This window comes from Staurois parvus, unplaced genomic scaffold (assembly GCF_062004578.1).
Source record: "Staurois parvus isolate SC_StPar_1 unplaced genomic scaffold, SC_StPar_1.0 ptg000089l, whole genome shotgun sequence".
In the NCBI taxonomy this organism is placed as follows: Eukaryota; Metazoa; Chordata; class Amphibia; order Anura; family Ranidae; genus Staurois; species Staurois parvus.
The window spans coordinates 2,842,501-2,864,273 of NW_028317885.1; the positions used below are offsets into that span (position 1 = coordinate 2,842,501).

General features: G+C 40.7%; 1 protein-coding gene across 2 annotated transcripts in view; it reads left to right on the plus strand.

Annotated features, from left to right (window-relative positions):
* SECISBP2L (SECIS binding protein 2 like) overlaps positions 1-21,773 on the plus strand; it is an 82,503-nt gene that overhangs the window by 26,198 nt on the left and 34,532 nt on the right. For both annotated transcript variants that reach the window (XM_089670322.1, XM_089670323.1), the window contains exons 2-10: positions 6,505-6,683; positions 12,554-12,878; positions 14,337-14,475; positions 14,563-14,792; positions 15,121-15,145; positions 16,787-16,902; positions 17,129-17,263; positions 19,883-19,966; positions 21,011-21,178. In XM_089670322.1, coding sequence (XP_089526448.1) covers positions 6,505-6,683; positions 12,554-12,878; positions 14,337-14,475; positions 14,563-14,792; positions 15,121-15,145; positions 16,787-16,902; positions 17,129-17,263; positions 19,883-19,966; positions 21,011-21,178 — 1,401 coding nt within the window. The remainder of the gene's footprint in view (positions 1-6,504; positions 6,684-12,553; positions 12,879-14,336; positions 14,476-14,562; positions 14,793-15,120; positions 15,146-16,786; positions 16,903-17,128; positions 17,264-19,882; positions 19,967-21,010; positions 21,179-21,773) is intronic.

Below are 21,773 nucleotides of genomic sequence, written 5' to 3' on the forward strand. Positions count from 1 at the left end.
TCTGGCTGAAAAAAAGACAAAAGTCCATCCAGTTAAACCAAATAATAAAAAAAAAAGTTATGATCCTATACAAGGCAAAGGCAAAAAACCCCTGCAAAGCATGATCCAATTTGTTCTTCCAGGGGAAAAAACTCCCAACTTTTGAGGGAGTCTAATCTCCAAACACGGAAAGGTTTCTTCACAGTGAGAGCTGTGAAAATGTGGAATACATTTCTTTTCCTCCAGACGTAAAGAGTGCCCCCTTGTCCTCTGTGATGACCTCAGGGTGAATAACTCTACACCGAGTTCACTATATGAACCACTGATGTATTTATACATGTTGATCATATCCCCCCTTAATCTCCTCTTCTCCAGAGAAAATAAATTCAGTTCTTATCTTTCCTCATAGCTGAGCTCCTCCATGCCTCTTATCAGTTTGGTTGCCCTTCTCTGTACTTTCTCCAGTTCCCCAATGTTCTTTTTGTGAATTGGTGCCCAAAACTGAACTGCATATTCCAGATGAGGTCTTACTAATGATTTTTACAGGGCTAATATATCTCTCTCTGGAGCCTATACCTCTTGTAAGGAGGTTGTTCCACTGCACAGCTTGGTGTCATCTGCAAAGACTGAAATGGGATTATTAATCTCAGACCCTATATCATTTATAAATATATTAAAAAGTAAGGGTCCCAACTAAAAAGTAAGGGTCCCAACACTGAACCTTGGGGTACACCACTGACAACCCTAGACCATTCAGAGAATGAATCATTAACCACTACTCTCTGAATACGATCTTTTAGCCAGTTTTCTATCCATTTACATACAGATTTTTTCAAGCCCATAGACTTTACCTTACTCATTAGCTGTGTGTGGGGAACTGTGTCAAATGCTTTTGCAAAATCCAAGTATACCACGTCCACAGCCACCCCTCTGTCCAAGGTTTTGCTCACCTCCTCATAAAAAGAAATCAGATTTGTTTGACAACTTCTGTCTTTCATGAATCCATTTATTCAGCAGGAAGAATCTCAGTGAGTAGTGTTGAGACCCATTTGAAGTAAGAAGACAAGCTGGCCTTAGATGGATTGAAATTTGGCCAGTTGTGGAGAGACTGGTTGAATGTCGATCATTGTGTGGCCACTCCTGCTCAACAGAAGTCGATCTAATGATCAGCATCTGTCCAGACTCACTGATGTGTTGTAAGACCATGTTTCCTTTTTTGATATTTTTCTAGTGAAGGATGTTGGGCAGCACAGTGGCTAAATGATTAGCACTTCCGCCTGGCAGTACTAGGGTCGTTGGTTCGAATCCCAACCATGGCACCACCTGCCTGGAGTTGGCATGTTCTCCCTGTGCCTGCCTGGGTTTCCTCCCACATTCCAAAGACATGCTGGTAAGTGAATTGGATCTAGTATATGTATGTATGAATGTGAGTTAGGGACCTTAGATTGTTGCCCCTTGAGGGTTAGGGACTGATGTGAATGTACAATATAAAGCCCTTCATAAATTGACGGCGCTATATAAGTACGTGAAAAAATTAAATAAATTATTTTTCAAATTGTAATAGTCATTTTTTAAAATTTTGTACATTTGATGCCCTCTAGGGTATGTTTTGTGTAACGCAGTTTGGTTAACCTCTAGCTCTCCAGAGGATTTACCCCCATTCCTGACCAGGCCATTTTTTGCGTTACGGCGGTGCGTTACTTTAACTGAAAATTGCGCAGTCATGCAACGCTGTACCCAAATAAAATTTGTTTCCTTTTTTTCCCCCACAAATAAAGCTTTCTTTCGGTGGTATTTTATCGCCTGTTCGTATTAATTTTTTTGCGCTATAAAAAGAAAATAAGACCGACAAAAACAATCTTTTTGACTTTTTGCTATTAAACATGTCCAATAAAAAAAAATGTAAAAATCAAATTTCGTCACAAATTTAGGCCAAAATGTATTCTTTGCTATAAAAAAAATCCCAATACGTGTAAATTAATTGGTTTACGTGAAAGTTATAATGTTTACAAATGGCGACATATATACTGGGATTTTTTTTTTCTACTAGTAATGGCAGCAATTAGAGACTTATTACGGGACTGCGGCAGGCATTCTGACACTGGGGGGAACGGACTTGGTGTTACTGACATCCCCAGTAACACCAATACAGTGATCAGTGCTAATAAAAAGCACTGACGCTGTACTAATGACACTGGGCAGGAAGTGGTTAACATATGGGGCAATCAAAGGGTTACCTGTGTGCTGTGTGTGTTTTCAACTGTAAGCACACTGCTTTGTATGGCTGAGTGATGCACAGCCATACAAAGCAGTGTGCAGGAGCTGACAGGGGAGAGAACTGTATTGTTTACATACAGTTCTCTCCCTCCGTAGGTAATGCTCGGCGATCACCGGGTGCTGGCAAGAATCGGGCAGGACACGGTGATTGAGAGCTGAGGCACGAATAGCAGTGCGGGTAGGGTGCACGGACGCCCCCTACCCGGAAATGTAAAATCGTGTGTGTATGTATGAATGTGTGTGTATGTGTGTGTGTGTGTGTGTGTGTATATATATATATATATGTGTGTGTGTGTGTGTGTGTGTGTGTATGTATGTATGTATGTATGTATGTGTATGTGTGTATATATATATATGTATGTTATTTTACTCAACCCTGCCGCCCTATATCTGCTATAGGGCGGTGGAAAAGCGGTTAAAGCCACGTGGGGAGAGATTAAACCACTTGAGTACTTGTGGTTCTTTCCTAGGTCGTTATTTATTCATATAGAGGGGAAATCTTCCAATGGGGACACTAGTTTTGGTGACAACCAGGAGTTCCCTTATTTTGAAGGATGTCACTTCCTGTTTTAAATATGGGATAGGAAGTAAAGTGAAATCTCCCCAATGGGACACAAAATGCCAAAAAAAAAACTTGACAGGTGTTATAACCCTTACTTACGCTATCCAAAATGAAATCAGAACTGAAATGCAAATGTTCTTTTTTTAAAGTGTTTACCAGAATAGGTATAGGTGGTAAATCTACCAAAGGTGACTCTTGTTTCTGTAAGAACCTTCTATGAAATAAGTTGGATGTGAATGCATAGGGATGTAAACTTCTGTTTAAGCCTTGCTTAAAGGAGTTGAAAATGACTGTAATGTTTGCTTTAGATATGTTACACTACAGTACAAGGAGTTTAGGTAAATGAACGTACATGAAATCATTCCTGGAATATTGTCACATGATCGGTGTGGGGTTTTCCCTGCCCTGACCTGTCATTCATACTCAGCTGGTTGCTGTGCAGCTTGGTAACAAAAGCATAAAATACAGTCAAAGTACAACTAAAGACACAACTTTTTTTTAGTTTTGGATAGTGGAGAGGGATTAGAGCGCTTGTCAGCTTTTATTGCTCTCTGCCCCCATTAGGGAGATTCATCCTCCTCCTATTTGTCCTGTTTACCATTATCAGTGAAAGCAAAAGAAAATCCCGAATTTTGGGCTGTCCCCAGAAAATTATAAAGGGAAATATTCCAATGGGGACGTTAGTTCTGGTGACTTGGGGGTCCCCAAGAGATTCCCTTAAGTTGCAAGGATTTCATCTCACTTCTTTGTAATGGGACAGGAAGTGAAGGGAAGTCTGCCCAATGGGACACAGATGGTTATAACCCTCCCTTGTTCTATCCAAAATGAAAAAAAAAAAAGTTTTGCCTTTAGTTCTACTTTAAGGCTTCATACACACAGTGCTTAAAAAACACGGCTTATACAGGAGTTAAGCTTTCTTTTTTTTTTTTTTTTTTCAACCAGTTAAAGCACCTCTGTGTAAGCCTTGTTTACATGTACACAGGCATTCACAGGTGTATTACAAAAGAAGTGTTTAAAGGCATTAACCCCCCCACAAAAGGTGTGTTCTTGAGAGGAGCTTAAAGTGCTGCTAAACCCACAACAGTGACATCAGTCTGTATATGCAGTAAAGCATGCCTGTTATACTCACTGTGGAACCTAAGGGGTAATCCTCTGCATTGTGTAAAAACGCTGTTTGATCCTCACTTCTCTGTTCCTCCCCTTCCAATGTTCCCCTCTTATCTTCTGATAAGACATATATCATTTGAAGACATTGCACGTGCTCAGCTTGATATGTATTGCTAGAGATTTTTTTTTTCTTGGGAGGGTGCATGTGATCAGCATAAGTCCAATCAGCACTCTCCAGACAGATGTCAGGGGCTCTGCATCCTCCTGGAGCAGAATGAAAACTCCTCCTACAAGCTTTAACCAGTGCTCTGCTGAACACTGATAGAAGCCACAAGACCGCTCCAACTGCTGATGAGAAAAGGTATTTTGAAGTTTATATTTACTAAAATAATTGCATTTCTATGTTCTGTGTACTGTGGGAGACCAGATATAATGAATGCAGGGTCCTGGGTTTAGTAACACTTTGAGAGCGGAAAAAACCACTATTCACACCTAAGCGCACATAAATGCTACATGCATAATATGTATGCATTTAGATACATTCCAATGGACAGAATAAATTAACATTCTGGCCAGTAGAATGCATGAACACATGTGCAATACGCGCCTTTTTGGAGCATTTTTTATGCGATTTCCTGACAATAGTTCTGGAGTTCAGAGGGGATTTTTCAGGTACCCTATATGCATGAGGCCTAAGGCACCTTCACACAGGATGGAATCTGATTTGCCTAGCAGGGGATCTGTCCGCTGATCCCCTTCTGAGCGGAGTGGGCGGATGACACATCCACGTTCGCTCCGTTTATGCAGAGTGGACACACCGAGCCCAGTCTTCTCTATGGACAGCCAAGTGGAAATGGACTCTGCTGTCCGTTTACACCCAACTGCCCTCTGATCCGATCTGCCTAGACAGAGGGGGATGGATCCACTTCCTTTTGTTTAGTAGACTGGATCTGATCAGTAGTAGGTGGTTGTAAATGAACACAAGCCTGTTTACACCCACCAGTCTATAGGGACGAATGGAGAGTCCGATTAGGTCTGCCTGAAAAACTGACAAGCGGACCTGATTAGAACGGTCGCGTGGAAGCGTCCGAATACTACAATCTGAATGTCTGCTACTCTGCAATCAACTGCTCACTGTCACTCCAACTTTACAATAGAAAACATATTCCTCATCTCAATTTTCAGTGTTTACATTAACTTTGGTCTTTTGCAGTTCAGTGACATTCAGAGCCAATTGGGAAAGTATGCTGCATGCAGAATATTGCTGACACAGCAATTCTAAAAAATATGCGCAGTATGCTCTTCTATAAACAAGTATTGACACTGCACAGCACTCATGAATATGTATTGTATATGTATATAGAACTGACCCAAACTGCACATCACACCACTGCCCATTGAGATCAATGGGGTCACACCGCAATCGTGAGCCAAATGCTGCAGTGCAGTCCTGCAATGCAAGATTGCTGTTTGGCAAATAAAACAACTGTCTACTGCCGGTCTGAAAGAGCCCATAGTCACAATTTCCAGCTCTACAATTCTACTTGCTGTTCAATTGAATTGTAGAGCTGATTAACATATGTGCGGTGCGTATTGAAGCTCAGGTTTCACAGCTAATTGACACAGTAGTTGTTCACAGGTTCACATCAGGTTTACATCAGGTTCAGGACAGGATTAGTTCAGGATCTTATCTTGTTCACACATACGTGGTTTAGAAACGGTTCCGTAGAAGTCAATAGTCTGTAATCTGTAAACCGGACCGCACTGCTCAGAAATCGGACCTGATTCTTTTTAAAACTGCACTGAATCCGCACTGCCAGTGCATTGGACATATGTGAACAGGCACCATAGGAAGCAATGTTTTTTTTTCACATGTCATGCAGATTGGATGCCATGCAAACCTTATCCAATCCACATATATGTGAATGGGCACTAATCTGCTTTTATAATGTGTGTCTGCTAATCAGCCAATCACATGGCAGCAATTCAATGCATTTAGCCATCTAGACGTGGTGAAGATGACTTGCTGAAGTTCAAACCGAGCATCAGAATGGGGAAGAAAGGGGATTTAGGTGACTGAACACGGCATGGTTGTTGGTGCCAGATGGGCTGGACTGAGTATTTCAAAAACTGATCTACTAGAATTTTCATGCACAACCATCTCTAGGGTTCACAGAGAATGGTCTGAAAAAGAGAAAATATCCAGTGAGCAGCAGTTGTGTGGGCGAAAATGCCTTGTTGATCTCATGTCAGAAGAGAATGGACAGACTGGTTCAGCTGTAACATTCAGATGGTAGGGTCAGAATTTGGTATAAACAACATGAAAGAATGGATCCATCCTGCCTTGTAACAACGTTCAGACTGGTGGTGGTGTAATAGTGTGGGGGAGATTTTCTTGGCACTAGCAAGGTGTACCTAATGAAGTGACCGGTGTGTGTGTCTATATGTATATATATGTATGTATGTGTGTGTGTGTATATCTATAAAATATACACACGCGCGCACACACACACTTTACTCTAATTCGATTTCTGCATGAAAACGTAATCTAAATACTCTTGTTTTTTGTGTTTTTGTAGAATGGGAAACTATCTGCTGAAGTTGAGCCATTCATCCCTCAGAAGAAAGGGACTGAAGCCCTAGCAATTCCAATGTCTCTATCAGGCGATGGTGGAAGCGTAGGCGGACTTGAACCCACTCCTATTCCAAGCTATCTTATAACCTGCTACCCATTTGTTCAAGAGAACCAGTCGAATAGGTAATTTGCATGCCTTCCTTTAGTTCACAAAACTGAATTCAAATTTTCTGTTCTGCTTTCAGCTCGCTGACAGACGTAAATTAGGAACTGAGACTTGTTTATCTTGCCTTTCTAAGTCACCTGAAGTCCTGTTTCTGGGAGTTGACAATACGTGAACTTTGCTTTCTGGTTTGTGCAGAGATTATGTTAATGCTTTTTTAGTTTACAGTCGGTTGTATTTGCTTAGTCATAGTAACGTGAATGAAGTGTATATTTAAGTTCAAGCTCTTCTCTTTTGTTGTTGCTTAATTCTGGTGCTGTGTTTAGGGGAATTGCAGTAAAAAAAAAAGTTTGTCGCAGTATTTTCCAACACTAGATGGGATTGTGTACACTAAAGGAAGGGGTGGATTAACCCCAGCCGGAATGGGAATCCGTGTGATTGTGAGAATGGTCATATTACTTTTTTTTTTTTTTTTTTCTTCTCCAGGACACATAAGTCAAGCATTGTGCTGATTAGTGTGGAAAAATTGCATGTTTCACATTTCTGATGGTTGGACAGCCTCTTGTACCATTAACGAATATGTAAACCCAACTTTTCATATTCCTGATACTTGCCTGCATGTACCATGTAATTGTATGAAAAAGTATCCTGTTTTCTTTGTATTACTTCCTTTGTGTGATGTCCCTGGTGTTCTTGCTAGTCCCTCTCCTTTCCTACTAAAAACTGATCACACTAGGCAGGAGAGCACAGCATGGTCAGTGTTCTGGCTTTGCTGGGAAGATCAGTGTGTTGTGGCTTCTCCTCTCCAGCTCTCTGTGCTCCTTATGCAGCTGAGAACAGCGGGTAAGTGATCACTTATTAAAAAAAAGGTGAAAAAAGTATTTGATATTTTATATATGTATACACAAATGTTTTGCCTTTCATTTTTATTTTAAACTGAATGGGTTGTTTTACATGGTGAGAGTTTACGTACAGTTGGGTCCATATATATTTGGACACAAGCATAATTTTAGTTTTTTTCACGTAGTTGCCAAAACATATTCAAGCTATAGTTATATAATGGATATGGGCTGACGGTGCACATTCTCAGGTTTAATTTGAGGGTATGTACATCCAAATTGGAAGAAGGGTTTAGGAATTACAGCTCTTAAGAGTAGCCAGTCCCCTTTTTCAAGGGACCAGAGGTATTTGGACAAAAGAATCAAACGCTGTTTCAAGGCCAGGTGTGGGCTACTCCATTATTTCTTCATCAATTAAGCAGGTAAAAGGTCTGCAGTTGATTCTAAGTGTGGTATTTGCATTTGGAATCTATTGCTGTGAACCTACATCATGCGTTCAAAGGAGCTGTCAATGCAAGTGAAACAGGCCATTGTAAGGCTTCAAAAACAAAACAAATCGATCAGAGAGATAGCAGCAACATTAGGAGTGGCCAAATCAACAGTTTTGTACATTCTGAGGAAAGAAGAACACACTGGTGACCTCAGCTACATAAAAAGGCATGGACATTCATGGAAGATAACAGTGGTGGGTGATCGCAGGATCCTATCTATGGTAAAGAAAAACCCATTCACAGCATCCAGACAAGTGAAGGACACTCTCCAGAAGGTGGGTGTTTCATTGTCAAAGTCTACAATCAAGAGAAGACTTCACGAGGGCAAATACAGAGGGTTCACCACAAGGTGCAAACCATTCATATGCCTGAAGAATAGAAAAGCCAGATTAGACTTTGCCAAAAAACATCTAAAATAACCAGACCAGTTCTGGAAAAGCATTCTTTGGACGGATGAAACTAACATTAATCTGTACCAGAATGACAAGAAGAAAAAAGTGTGGAGAAGGCTTGGAACAGCTCATGATCCAAAGCACATAACGTCATCTGTAAAACATGGTGCAGGCAGTGTGATGGAATGGGCATGCATGGCTTCCAGTGGCACTGGGTCATTGGTATTTATTGATGATAAGACAGAAGCAGCGGGATGATTTCTGCAGTGTTTAGAGATATACTGTCAGCCGAGATTCAGCCAAATGCAGCAAAGTTGATTGGACGGCACTTCATAGTACAGATGGATAATGATCCAAAACACACTGCAAATGCAACCCAGGAGCTTTTGAAGGAAAAGAAGTGGAATATTCTGCAATGGCCAAGTCAATCTCTGATCTCAACCCAATTAAGCATGCATTTCACTTGCCGAAGGCAAAACTAAAGGCAGAAGACCCACAAACAAAGAACAACTGAAGACAGCTGCTGTTAGAGCCTGGCAAAGCATCAGAAAGGAGGAAACCCAGTCTTTGTTCAATGTCCATGGGTTCCATACTTCAGGCAGTCATTGCCAGCATTAATCTAAAGTGTGCACCTCTCTCTGTATATTCATCTTACTTTAATGGAAATGATTTATGTATATGATTAATATAGATTTCTGATGTTCATAACATGGACACAAAAATAACATGGATCTTGCCGTACTGTGCTTGAAAAACTGCTAATGGCAACAAGCTGTAAAACCTATATTATGAAGCAAAAAGACATTAGAACAATAGTCATACAATGATGCACATTATACACCAACGTAATGCTAAATCTGAGGAGGCTGACATTAAGAATCCTATGGGGGGGGAGGGTGGATGGGATGGACTCCCAAGATGTTGCAGAGGTAGTTGGCACTGATTATTGTGGAGTAAGACCATGAAGGAGTCGGACTTCTATTGAGGCCAGCCAACAGGTCCATGAAGAATAGGCCTTGTCGTTTCTGGGTCTCCATGGTCATAGTTTCATCTGGGATCTGTGCCCATTTGACAATGCGAGGGAGGAGTAGCTTCTTTCCAGCAAGCAGTGAGAGATGGCAACTCAAGCTGCTAGTAGGCAAATTTGCAGGATACCATAAGCAATTATTTTTTAACCTGAATAACATATAATTTTCCCTTTTTATAAGATGGTGTATACGGCTATGTTCACACTAGCTCTGTCAGCAGGCGTCAGACAGGTGTTTGGGAAGCGTTTTTAACGCTTCTCAAACACCTCTGAAAATTCTGCACATAGCAGCACACAGTGCTGTTCACACGGAAGCATTAGCATTGCATCGCCGTGAAACAGACGCCTCTGGTGCAGTCAGGAGGAGTTGAAGCCTCCCATTCAAGTCTATGGTGCCATTCCGCAAACGCCTGTGCGGTTGCGGAGCGTTAATACCATTTTTAAACTTCATTATAGGCATTTGTGTGCGGTTTTAACGCTTGGCAAACACCTACCAACCACTGCAAAATCGCGCATAGGGTGTTTTTGGAGAGTTTGCGGAGCATTAAAAACGCTTCACGAACGCCTGTCTAACACTTGTCAAACGCTATAGGGGCGTTTGTCTAGAGTTAGAAATAAAGTCAAGTGTGAACGAGCCCTAACTGAGACTTTATTTTGTAACATTATTACATTCCATGTTCCTATTTTTTCACTAATTTACTCCTCTTTTCTGTTGATACATACAGTAAAATCTGTTGTGATTTAGGCTTCGTTTTGTATATGGTGGGGAAGGTCTATAAACTCTGTCAGGTTTTTACTGCAATCCAGGTTTCTGTTAGAGATTGATCCTCTCTTGTTCTGCTGACAACATTTTACTAGGTGGAAAGTGAGGGTGACTCTGATAAACAGGTCACCTTCATGACTAAACCCTGTTGGGAAGAAATTCTCCAAAGTAGTAGGAGATGGTCTGGTGCTGAGCAATGTGTCACAGTTAGGCTTGCTGGATATCAAGAAAAAAACAGGGAAAGTGCAGCCAATCAGCTCCTGGGCTTTTCAATCTGCTCTACGGTGCTCCATAGGAGCAGTTGTAGAAGATCACTGTAAATGCAACGCTTCCACATTGTTTTTACTTTGGAAGTGATGTGACATCAAGACGTCATAGCGCTTCCTCTGAGTACAGAGGCTGAGACAAACTGTAGCAGTTTTGTCCTGTGCTTCCCTGCAAGAATAGATCATCGTTTCAGTGATCTGTTGCTGGTAAATTGCAGCCCACAATAGATTACTAGTTTTGTTGAACTTTAATGGTTAAAAAGAATGTTAGTTGATAATGAAAGCAACATTGTAATGGCCCTTGTTGGCGTCTCCTACTGAAACTCCTAGTAACCTGATTAATATGGGGACCCTATTGCTTTAATACAGGGGTCTCCACATTTTCTAAACAATGGGCTAGTTTTCTGTACTTCAGCCTTTTAGTGGGCCTGACCATGGACAGTAGAAAATGCCCTATCAATGGGTGTAAACAATGCCCCATCATTGGTATTAGTAGAAGGAATGGCAACCCATTGCTGGCATCAGTGGAAGGAAGAGTGTCCCATCTTTGATAGAAGTAGGAGGGAATAGTGCCCCATTATTGGTGTCAGTGACAGGAATTATGCCCCACTGTTGGTGTCAATGGGAGGGATAGTGCCTTGTATCATTGGGATTCCTAATGCCCCAAGGGCTAGATAAAGGCAAGCAAAGAGCCACATCTGGTGCCGGGCTACAATTTGGAGACCACTGCTTTAATACTTTTGGGTAACAAGTATGCAGATAAACACTTCTGATGTTTCTCTGACTTAACTTATCTGCATACTACTTCGGGGTTATAGAAGAAGCATTTGCAGCTCCTGTAATTCTCACAATATAGAATTCCCAGTTATTGGTGTGATTTGAGAGAACATTGGAGTCACATGGGAGCAGTCATCTGACCATTGCATGCGTATGTACAGATTTTTAATAAACCACTGAATAGCGTGCTAAGTAAGTAGCGAGAAGCAGTAGTGTGTATCAACTGTGTGTCTGTCAGTAAAATCTTTTATTGATCTGAATAACTAAACTAGTGAAATTTCAACATCACATTGCTTTTAAAGATAGACCTATTTAAATTTATGGCTTTCAGCTAGCTAGCTTCTGGCATTTCTGTTTAAAAAGTGGCCTACTCATAGTTCCTTATATTGCAGCCTTCGTAAAATAAATCCGATTTGGCAGAAAACGGACAAATTGTCCCACTACATTATGTGCGAACAGTATTAACCTTAGTTTTTTTAACTACTTACTACAATAGTACTATGCATGCTACGGTAGTTACAGGCAATGGAGGGAAGCAAAACCGGAAAAAAGTGACTGTTTATATTGATCACTCAAGCTTTAAAGTGGTTCTAAAGGCTCAAGGTTTTTTTTTACCTTCCTTACCTTTTTTACCCCCCCCTTTCCCCCCAATACCTACCTGAGCCCCCTCTCAATCCAGCAATGTGCACGACAGCCTCAACTCTCTGAGGACTCTCCCTCCTGATTGGCTGAGATAGCGGAGAGAGCCATTGGCTGCTGCTGTCAATCACAGCCAGTGAGCCAATGAGGAGAGTAGGGGTGGAGCTTTGCTATGGCTGTGTGTGTGTGAGTTAGCACGCAGGGCAATGGCTCAGGAGCAAGCCTGCTTAGGTGCCCCCCTAGCAGGCTGCATGCTGTGGGGGCACTTGGCAGGAGGGAGCTGCCAGGAGAGTCAGCGAGGGACCCAAGAAGAGGAGGATCAGTTCTGCTGTGTCTAAAACCACTGCATAGAGTAGGTAACTATGACCATGATTTGTTTTTTTTTTTTTTTTTTTTTTTTTTTTTTTAAACTTGCCTTTTAATATCACTTTAACTTTTATTCACTCTAGCAACATGAAGATTGGTCACTTTGGACAATATTTCTACTTTCTGTAATGTTTATTTTCTTGTGTGTAATGTGATCTGATGTTATGCTTTATGCCAGCGCTTCGTATTGGTTGGCTGTCTTCCCTGCACCTACTAAATAGGTTCAGTTGTTTAGTTATGGAAAAACTCTGCAGCAATATGTAGCTGTCATGTTTTATATTTAAACCTATTTGTAGTGCACATAAATATTATTTGTTTTTTTCCTTGCAGGCAAATTCCATTGTATATTAATGATATAAGATGGCAACAATCGAACTCAAACCCTCCTGGGCCCTATCTTGCTTATCCTATTGTACCTGCTCAGCCACCTGTATCAACAGAATACATGTACTACCAACTAATGCCTGCACCTTGTGCTCAAGTCATGGGATTTTACCATCCATTTCCCACTACTTATACCACGCCTCTTCAGGCAACCAATGCCGTCAATGCAATCTCTGTCGACTGCAATGACCGCACAAACCAACAAACTCCGATCAATGTTTTATCGAACCAGCGAAGCAGAAATACCTCCAGACCACCCCTTATCAACAAAGTAAGTACTTGCCTTGCTATCCACGTACAAGTATTTAAAGAGAACTGGTTCTGATTGCACTTACACAAAAAATTCTGTTGAGTATTTGATAGGGCAGCAAATGTCAGGACCTGAGGTGTCCTCTTACCCTTGATTCTTAGAGCCAAAGCTCAAGCTCAGACAAAATACATAAAGCCAGTTTAAGGGGGCAAAGTAAGTTCACTGCTGGAGACCTCTGATTTAAGTTTTGCACATGTACGAGCGTGCTTCTTTTACACGAAAACATGGTTACAACCCAAAACATATATTTTCTGATAGAGGTGAATCATTAAAATGATGGTGCGTGGAATTGTTTGTCGCACGTTATTAGCATGACTCCTTATCAAATCTAAATTTTCACTTAAAACGTGCTTACTTTCACTTTAGTGCTCACAAACACATGACAAATGTTCATACTTTCTGTAAAATACAAAATGTGTGTTATGTTAATAGGTACAAAATATGTTGATCTAAAAGTTCGTTGCCCTTAAAATGTTTACAAACTGATACTTTAAAGCTGAATTCCAGGATTATGTGATAATTTGTGCAGACATGCTAGGGGTAAGTCCAACAAGTTGTATGCCACCCCCTTTGCATATCTGAATTATTTATATTTGACAGGTTTATGGCACTCGGAATGTTCAGTGCTATACAGTTTGTGTAGTGCCATCCGGAGTGGCTAGGTAAAGCCCTTTTCACACGGGGTGGACTCCATTGAGATTAGCCGGGGATCTGCCCAACGATCCCCTGCTGATCAGAGCAGAGCGGACAGATGACACATTCGTGTCTGCTCAGTTTATGCAGAGCGGCCATGGATAGAACCCACCCTGCTCTGAGTGGCTGGGAGTTAAGACACCTAACTGCCATGTAATGTGATCAGCCTAAATTGAGGAAGACGGATCCTTTCTGTGTGTGTGGTTTGTTTTTTGTTTTTTTTGTTTTTTTGTTTGTTTTGTTTTTACCGCACCATATCAGACTTGGGGGCAAGTGGGTGTAAATGGACACAAGTCTGTTTACACCCGCTGGACCATAGAGCTGAATGGACTGTCCAATTGCGTTCACCTGTAACACTGACAGGCAAACCTGGTCCGGCTCTCCCTTGTGAAAGGCGTCTAATATCTGGGCATATCAAAAAACCAAACTAAAAGTAACCATTTAGCTGTAAAATGCAACCTAGAAGATAGCCTTCCCCTATTTCACTGCAGTCTTGGCGTGCTAAATCTGCAGCAGCAACATTGACTCTCCTTGAGCCCTTGGCTGTTATCACTCTATAAAGTCCTTTTTACTTTCAACCTTGATTACATCACATTTAGACTGGTTGCAACATTACGAATGCCAACAAAGTCAGTGTCTTGTTCAACTTTTTTAATTGTTTAGATTTGCATTTGATTTAATTATCCATATCAGCAATGTATATTAAAATCTTTTCTATTTCCTAAGCCTCTGCAGCAAGGAGTACCACAGATTAAATGCAAGAGGCCCCCAATGAAGAGTGTGGCGGTACAGAAGGAAACCTGTTCATCGGGCCCAGACAGTCGGTCCAAAATTGTTCTCTTAGTGGATGCTTGTCAGCAAACAGGTCAATTATTATACCTTTTGGACTCAAGTGTTTGTGCACATAAACATGAAAGTAAAAATATTAAATATTATGCTTTTTAATTTGTAGATTTTCCAAATGAAATAGCCAACAAATCACTCTGTGAAAGTATGGGCGCCGTACCGTGGAAAACAAAAACGAGACGTCGACGGTCTTCTCATCCTGCAGCAGAATCATCCAGCGAGCAAGGTGCAAGTGAAGCAGATATTGACAGTGACAGTGGATACTGCAGCCCAAAGCACTGCCAGGCAGCTGCAATGTGTTCTAGGCATGCAGACTGTACTGCTTCAGCTGTCAGTGTACGTACAAAATTGGCATGTTACTTTATACCAATATGTATTCCTTTGTTTCATGTCGTCCATAGTATCATGGCAACTATGGAGTTTGCCTGTTGTCTATGTTCTGCGGTGAGGAACATATTGTTTATACTCTGCAATAGATGGTCATAAGAAGATTGGAAGATAATCTATGTATTCATTGTCTTCAATGATTTGGAAAGCAGAAACAAATTGTAATCTGTATGTGTTGTGATTGGCCTACAAGAAGTTCGTGATTTGTAAAAACAGTGTAAATTGCTAACACGAGCACTTTTTTTTTTATTAATTTGACTTTCTCATTTTTTTCCAGATTGCTGAACCAACAGTTTGCACAGGTAACAAATACAATGTTCCTTAAAGCCAGTTAATCCTGATTTATAAATGTGTAATTTGTAGGAAATATATTGCCCCACTGCCACCAGATAGATTAACCACTTGCCGTCCTGAGGATTTTACCCCCCTTCCTGACCAGGCCATTTTTTGCGTTACAGTGCTGTGTTATTTTGACTGACAATTGCGCAGTCATGCAACACTGCTCCAAATTGAAAATTACGTCCTTTTTTTCTCATGAATTGAGTTTTCTTTCGGTGGTATTTGATCGCCTGTGCGGTTTTTATTTTTTGTGCTATAAGCAAAAAAAGACTGTCAATTTTCAGAAAAAAACAATATTTTGGACTTTTTGCTATTAAATACGTCCAATAAGAAAATTTAAAAAATCAAATTTCTTTATAAATTTAGGCCAAAATGTATTCTGCGACATGTCTTTGCTAAAAAAAATCCCAATACGTGTAAATTAATTGGTTTACGTGAAAGTTATAGCGTTTACAAATGGCGGTATAGATATTGGGATTTTTTTTTTTTCTACTAGTAATGGTGGCGATCAGCGAATTTTAGCGAGACTGCGTCGGACATTCTGACACTGGGGGGGGAACTAACTTGGTGTCACTGACATCCCCACTGACACCAATACAGTGATCAGTGCTAAAAAAAACCCCCAAAAAACAGCACTGACTCTGTACTAGTGGCACTGGGTAGGGTTAATGTGAGGGGCGATCAAAGGGTTAACTATGTTCAGGGAGTGTTTTACTAGGGGGCGGGAAGGGGGGTGTGCTTCACTGTAAGCACACTGATCAGGATGGCTGTGCACAGCCATCCTGAGCAGTGTGCCCAAGCTGACAGGGAAGAATATTGTTTGTAAACAAAACAGTCTTCATCCCCATCGATGATTGTCCATCTGTAATCACTGGGCAAGACCCGGTTATTGACATCCGTGGTGGCGTGGGTAGGGCGTGCGCTGCTCGTGTGCGCCCCCTACCCGGAAATGCAAAATCACGTATATATGTGATTTTTGCGCACCTGTACCGCTATGTAGCAGTATATCTGCTATACGGGGGCAGAGAAGCGGTTAAAATTTGTGCTGGAAAATCATAAAGAATGGAAAGATAACTATTAAAGGATAAGTTTGCCTTTTGGAACATCTTACACCCATATTTAGGGTGCAACATGTAACGTGCTTCTGCACCTCTTCCCTCACCCCCCCCCCCCCTCTTGTCTTGTAGTTCTCAGTGAACTGTGAGGGCGCTGACAAGTGCCCTCATAATTCATTGACACTTCCTCCAATTTTCTAACATAATGTCCATACAGAGGTAGTGTGTGCCGGAGCCTGACATGGCACCTGTGATCCCCTGGTCACGGGTGTAATGCACTTCAAGCTCTTTGGGGAAAAAAATAATAAAAACACATTTTTCTCTGTAAAAATGTGAATTTTTTTTTTCCCCCAAAGGTGAACTTAGCCTTTAATTGTTGCTGGGGTGCATGGTCAGCTGATCTTCCTGCCATGCCATCTGAATCCTCTACGTAGATTGTGTCTTCTGATTTATGCTTTTTTTTTTTTTTTTTTTGGTTACATAAATTGTTGACTTGGATAAAGTTTTCTTTGTGACATTGACTTAATTTATGTCTTTTCCTGTAAACAGCTGGAGGAAGTTGGGCCAGTGTTGCCTCCCAAGCTACTCAGAAAAAGCCTTGGAATGAGAAAAGTCAGGTTTTCTGTAGAGGTGGAAGACAGGCTGAACTCCGAAATAATGCACAGGTAACATGAAAATCAGCATAGGGCAAATATTAACTTGAGCAATGGTAATCTTAGTTATAACTTAGTTTGAAAGCCCACATAAACACTCTATTTGGAGGACTTGCCCTTGAAGTCTGACAGCAGCTTGAATTATTTGCTATTCATCAAAACAATAATTTTCAATTATGGGGTATTCACTTACATTAAAAGTAAGTAACTGTTGATGCCTGTATCTGTTTAACCACAGCTTGGGTATCGTTTGAGAGGACAGAGCACATCATCAGAAAGGAGACAAAATATTCAAAGGAAGCAAGACAGTAAAGCAGGGACCACAGCACAGATAAACAGACCTGACCAGAGTCCTGAACAGCTGTATTTTGAGGTATTGCTTTTTGAACTTTGTGTGTACAATGCGAAAAATATTATTTATATATATATATAATATATAATTTTTTTTTTTTTTTTTTTTTTTTTAGATCACAATAGGGCTCCATACACACTAGCGTTTATTAGAGGCTCAAAAAATGCTACAAAAAAAAGCTTAATGAAAAACATTGATCATAGCGTTTTTGTTCCGGCTTTTAGTAGTGTTTTAGGGGCATTAACGTTTTTACAGTGCATAAAGAATAAAAAAAAACCCTGTAAGGTGCGTTTTAGTAGCATTTATGAACGCTCTGTGTTTTTTTTTTTTTTGTTTTTGTTTTTTCTTTCTGCCAGGAAAGCGCTCCCAAAAACGCTACAAAAACATTTTTTTTTTCTGCTCCTAAATGCTAAAATAAAATGGTGGACATAGGTTAACACTATCAGCTTCTAGGAGCTGAAAAAATGCTCTAAAAGACAACGCAAATAGCTTGTCTCAGTATTTAAAAATCTTTGGTTGCACCCTTGATAGCTGACTCTTAGCCCCTGTTCACATCAAGCCCGACTTTGAAATCGTGAGACTTACGGTGAAGTCGCATGATTTCAGAGTCAGGGGTCCGCCGATTTCAGGTGCGATTTGCAAGACATCTGATACAGATGTCCATGCAAATCGCACAAAAAGTACTGCATTTACTACTTTTGAATTCGGTGCGGCTTCCACCAAGTCGGAACTGTTGAAGTTGGAGGGCATGCAAATCGCATGCCAAGTTGCATCCAGTTTGAACCAGGGCTTAGGGTTTTTTGCACATGGGCAGCTGAGCCTGTGCAATGCAATTGTCACCATATTTCTTTCACCCAGGCAGCCCAGGTGCAGCGTATAGCCTCCCATGAATGACTGCACTGCTGTACTTTTTTTTTTTTTTTAATGGCTTTGCTATCATAAACAGTAATGTAGTGTACAGACATACTGTATGCCAAAAATAGTTTGTTTTTTTTTTTTTTTGCATATGCCAGTGCGCTATACTCATGTTTATGATGGTACTGCACAGCCATTGATGTCTGTGGGAGGCTGTACCTTGCACCTGGGCTGCCTGAGCTCAGGCAATACACAGGCAGTTATGTTTAACAGGCTCTGCCACCAGTGTGAAAGAGCCATTATAGTTGCCATGTCCAGACTGTAAGAATTCCAGAGGCATCTCCAAGATAAATTTGTGGCCAGAACCAGTGACTTGATGTAGTAGAGCTGCCTAATGGAAGTTGGGGGTGTCCTGGCTTCTAGTGACAGTTTGTACTTACAATATGGCCAACAGAAGGAATCAAGTGCTCTCATTTTACGATCATTTAAATTTTAGGAACTGTATAAGCTGCTAGTAAATTACAGTGAACATGCCCTCATGGTATACACATTAGTTAGTTTTGGATGGATTGGGGAACCATTAAAAATTTAAAATCAGATTTTTTTTTTCGTCTTTTTACCCCATTGGGGAGATTTTACCTTAGTTTCTGTGCCTTTGGCTCTTGTGCAAGAATTAAAGCGGTTCTCCACTCTGGAATCAAAAAATAAAAGTCAGCAGCTACAAATCTTGTAGCTGCTGAATTTTAATAATCGGACACTTACCTGTCCATGGATCCAGCGCTGTCCCCACCCAGGCTAGTTCCTTACTATCCTTCGGGGTGGGCATCTGGCTGCGCTGCTTGCGGGCTCACAGCCATCTTACTATTGCAGATGCGCGAGCCACGCTTTGTAAAGTGTCCCAGATAATTGTGCGGACCCCCCCCCAAAGAAAAGATGACATGCCAAATTAGACGAGGGGTAGAAGGACTTAATGTGTGACCCCCCCCCCCCTTTTGGTTGAAGCTCCGCTTTAAGGGGGGAAAAGCTTGTGATCAGGACAGGAAGAAACTGATGGCTATAAAAAATATTGTGAAGTTTTAATACCTCATCACTTTACTAAAAAAAAAAAAATATTCTTATGTTTCCCCATTGCAGAGATTTCCCATAACTTCTTATACTGGCAGGAATTGAGAGACTTCTCTTCAATGGGGACAGGGATAACATTAACTTTTCCTGCTCTATCCACAGCTAAAATAAAATATTTTGGATGGAATTGGGCTTAAGGGTCAGGAGGTGCGAGCATGTGCGCTTCCGCTCCTCCCTCGGCGTCGTGTGCACAGTGGACTGTTTGTTTAAATGTTTGTCCTCTTCATGAAAAGTGCACAAAAAAGTGCATGCATGATTTTCAAAATTCTGCTGTGGTGCAATGTGTTTTGGTAAACACCCACATATATGTTAGATGCGTGGGGGGTGCTATTAAGAAATAAGAGCTCTGCCACATGTCTGTGCAAAACTGCGCTTTCTCTCAATGCAGAAATATACGCTACCACTTTGCACATTCCAGCAATGCACTGGTGTGAACGAGCCCTTAAAGCAGAACTCTAAGAACATAATAGTTCAGCCCAAAACTTTTTTCCCCTTTCAAAAGCATGCACGCTGTCCCCCCTCCCAAGATTTATTTATTTATTTTTTTTACTACCATAGTACTGCATTATAGTGTAAGCGGTATATTAAGAGTTGCAACTGTAGATAATGGTGTTATAGTTCCTGAAAATACATTTCTTAATACTCTATTACCTATTTTAGGATGAAGATGAATTTCCAGAATTGAACAGCAGCAATGGGAGTTCTAGAAATGAGAGCACACAGCCAAAGATGAACACAAAAGTGGTAAGTGGCTCAGCTCATAGTTTAACCACTTCCCGTCTGGCCCATGTAAATAAACGGCCGGACGGGAGCAGTGCAGGGGCGGGTTGGAGCGCGCAGCACCGCAATCCGGTACTCGCTGTCTACGAACACTGATCGCTGTACAGGACCTCTGTATGAGGTCCTCAGCATGTGATCACTGATTAGCCAATCAGTGATCACATGAATAGTAGTAAGCAAGATGTCACTTGCTGACATCATTGCTTACTACTAGTGAAATAAGGTCACATGGTACAAGACTATTCACAACAGCCTTGTATCATGTGACAAGCTGTGACCAATCACAGCTCACACAGTATTTCTCAATGGTTGCAAGAATGCAGCCAGAGAGGAGGAGAAATTATTGCTTTTACAGCCCTTATGGGTGTAAAAGCAATCTGTATAAAAGAAAAAAAAATCTTCATCACCCCCCCACAAGTAGATTGTCACTATGGTGACACTGTACTGCTAGGGTGACAGCATGTTAAAAAAAAAAAAACCCACAAAAACCCAAATAATAAAAAAAAATTAAATTAAAACGTCAATTTTGTAATTTTTGCTCATAAACTAATTTGGGTAATTATTTATTTTTTTTTTTTTACTAAAAAGATAGATGAATACATTTTGGCCCAGATTTATGAAGAGATTATTTATTTGCAAAATTTTATAAGCAAAACACTTTTTTTTTTTTTTTTTTCAAAATGTTTGGAATTTTTCATTTATATAGGAAAAAAATTTAAATCCCAGTGGTGAATAAATATCACCAAAATAAAGTTTGACCTGTCTCAAAAACATGCTAAAAAATTAATATGGGTACAGTGTTGCATGACTGCGCAATTGTCATTCAAAGTGTGATGGCGGCTGAAAGCTGAAAATTGGCCTGGACAGGAAGGGGGTGAAAGTGTCCGGACTGGAAGTGGTTAAAATAAGATTAGACTTGTACAGCAGTTTTATACAATTGAAGAAAAAATCTGCATAATTGAGTGGTAGTTTTCCATCTATTAACTCTGCAACATCTTTTGTTTTCAGTTGGATGGTTTACCTGAAAATTCTCCAATTAGCATTGTTCAGACCCCAATCCCTATCACAACATCTGTACCAAAACGAGCTAAGAGTCAGAAGAAGAAAGCACTTGCTGCTGCATTGGCCACTGCCCAGGAGTATTCCGAGATTAGCATGGAACAGAAAAAACTTCAGGTTTGTTACAGATTTATGCATGAAAAAAGAGTTAATACCACCAAGGAAAAACATTGTAATTTTTAGTTCTGGGTTTTTTTTTTTTGTTTTTTTTTAATCTTATTGAGATTATACATTTGGAGGCAAGATTTCATTGGATGGTTGTATGCTCTTAGTTTCAATTTTTTGTTTCTTAGGTGTCCAGTAGATAGACAGGCTTTCACACTGTCATTGGGAAATTGGTCATCCTTGTCTCTATTGCAGACTTCATATCCGTTTATCTCCCTGAAAAATGTGGCAGATTGATTATAAATCTTTACTGGTCTGCACAGTCTTAGAGCATGAAATCACAAAGCCTGTGGTGTTGTTAACCCTGCCTACCTTAACTTGGTGGTGAACCCTTCCATATACCCAGTGAAGTGACTGACCCCAGGTGATACACAGATATGAAGAAATCCTCCTACATGAGTTGTACCTATCTGCAGTCTTCTCTTCTCTACAGCTATTCAAAGTGCTGAATTTATAAAGCTGGTCTGAGAGTTTAGAAAAAAGGGGGCTGAGAGCTGAAGTTACACTCTGCAGAGCTCAGTGAGGAGAGGGAAGAGACCCACCCCAT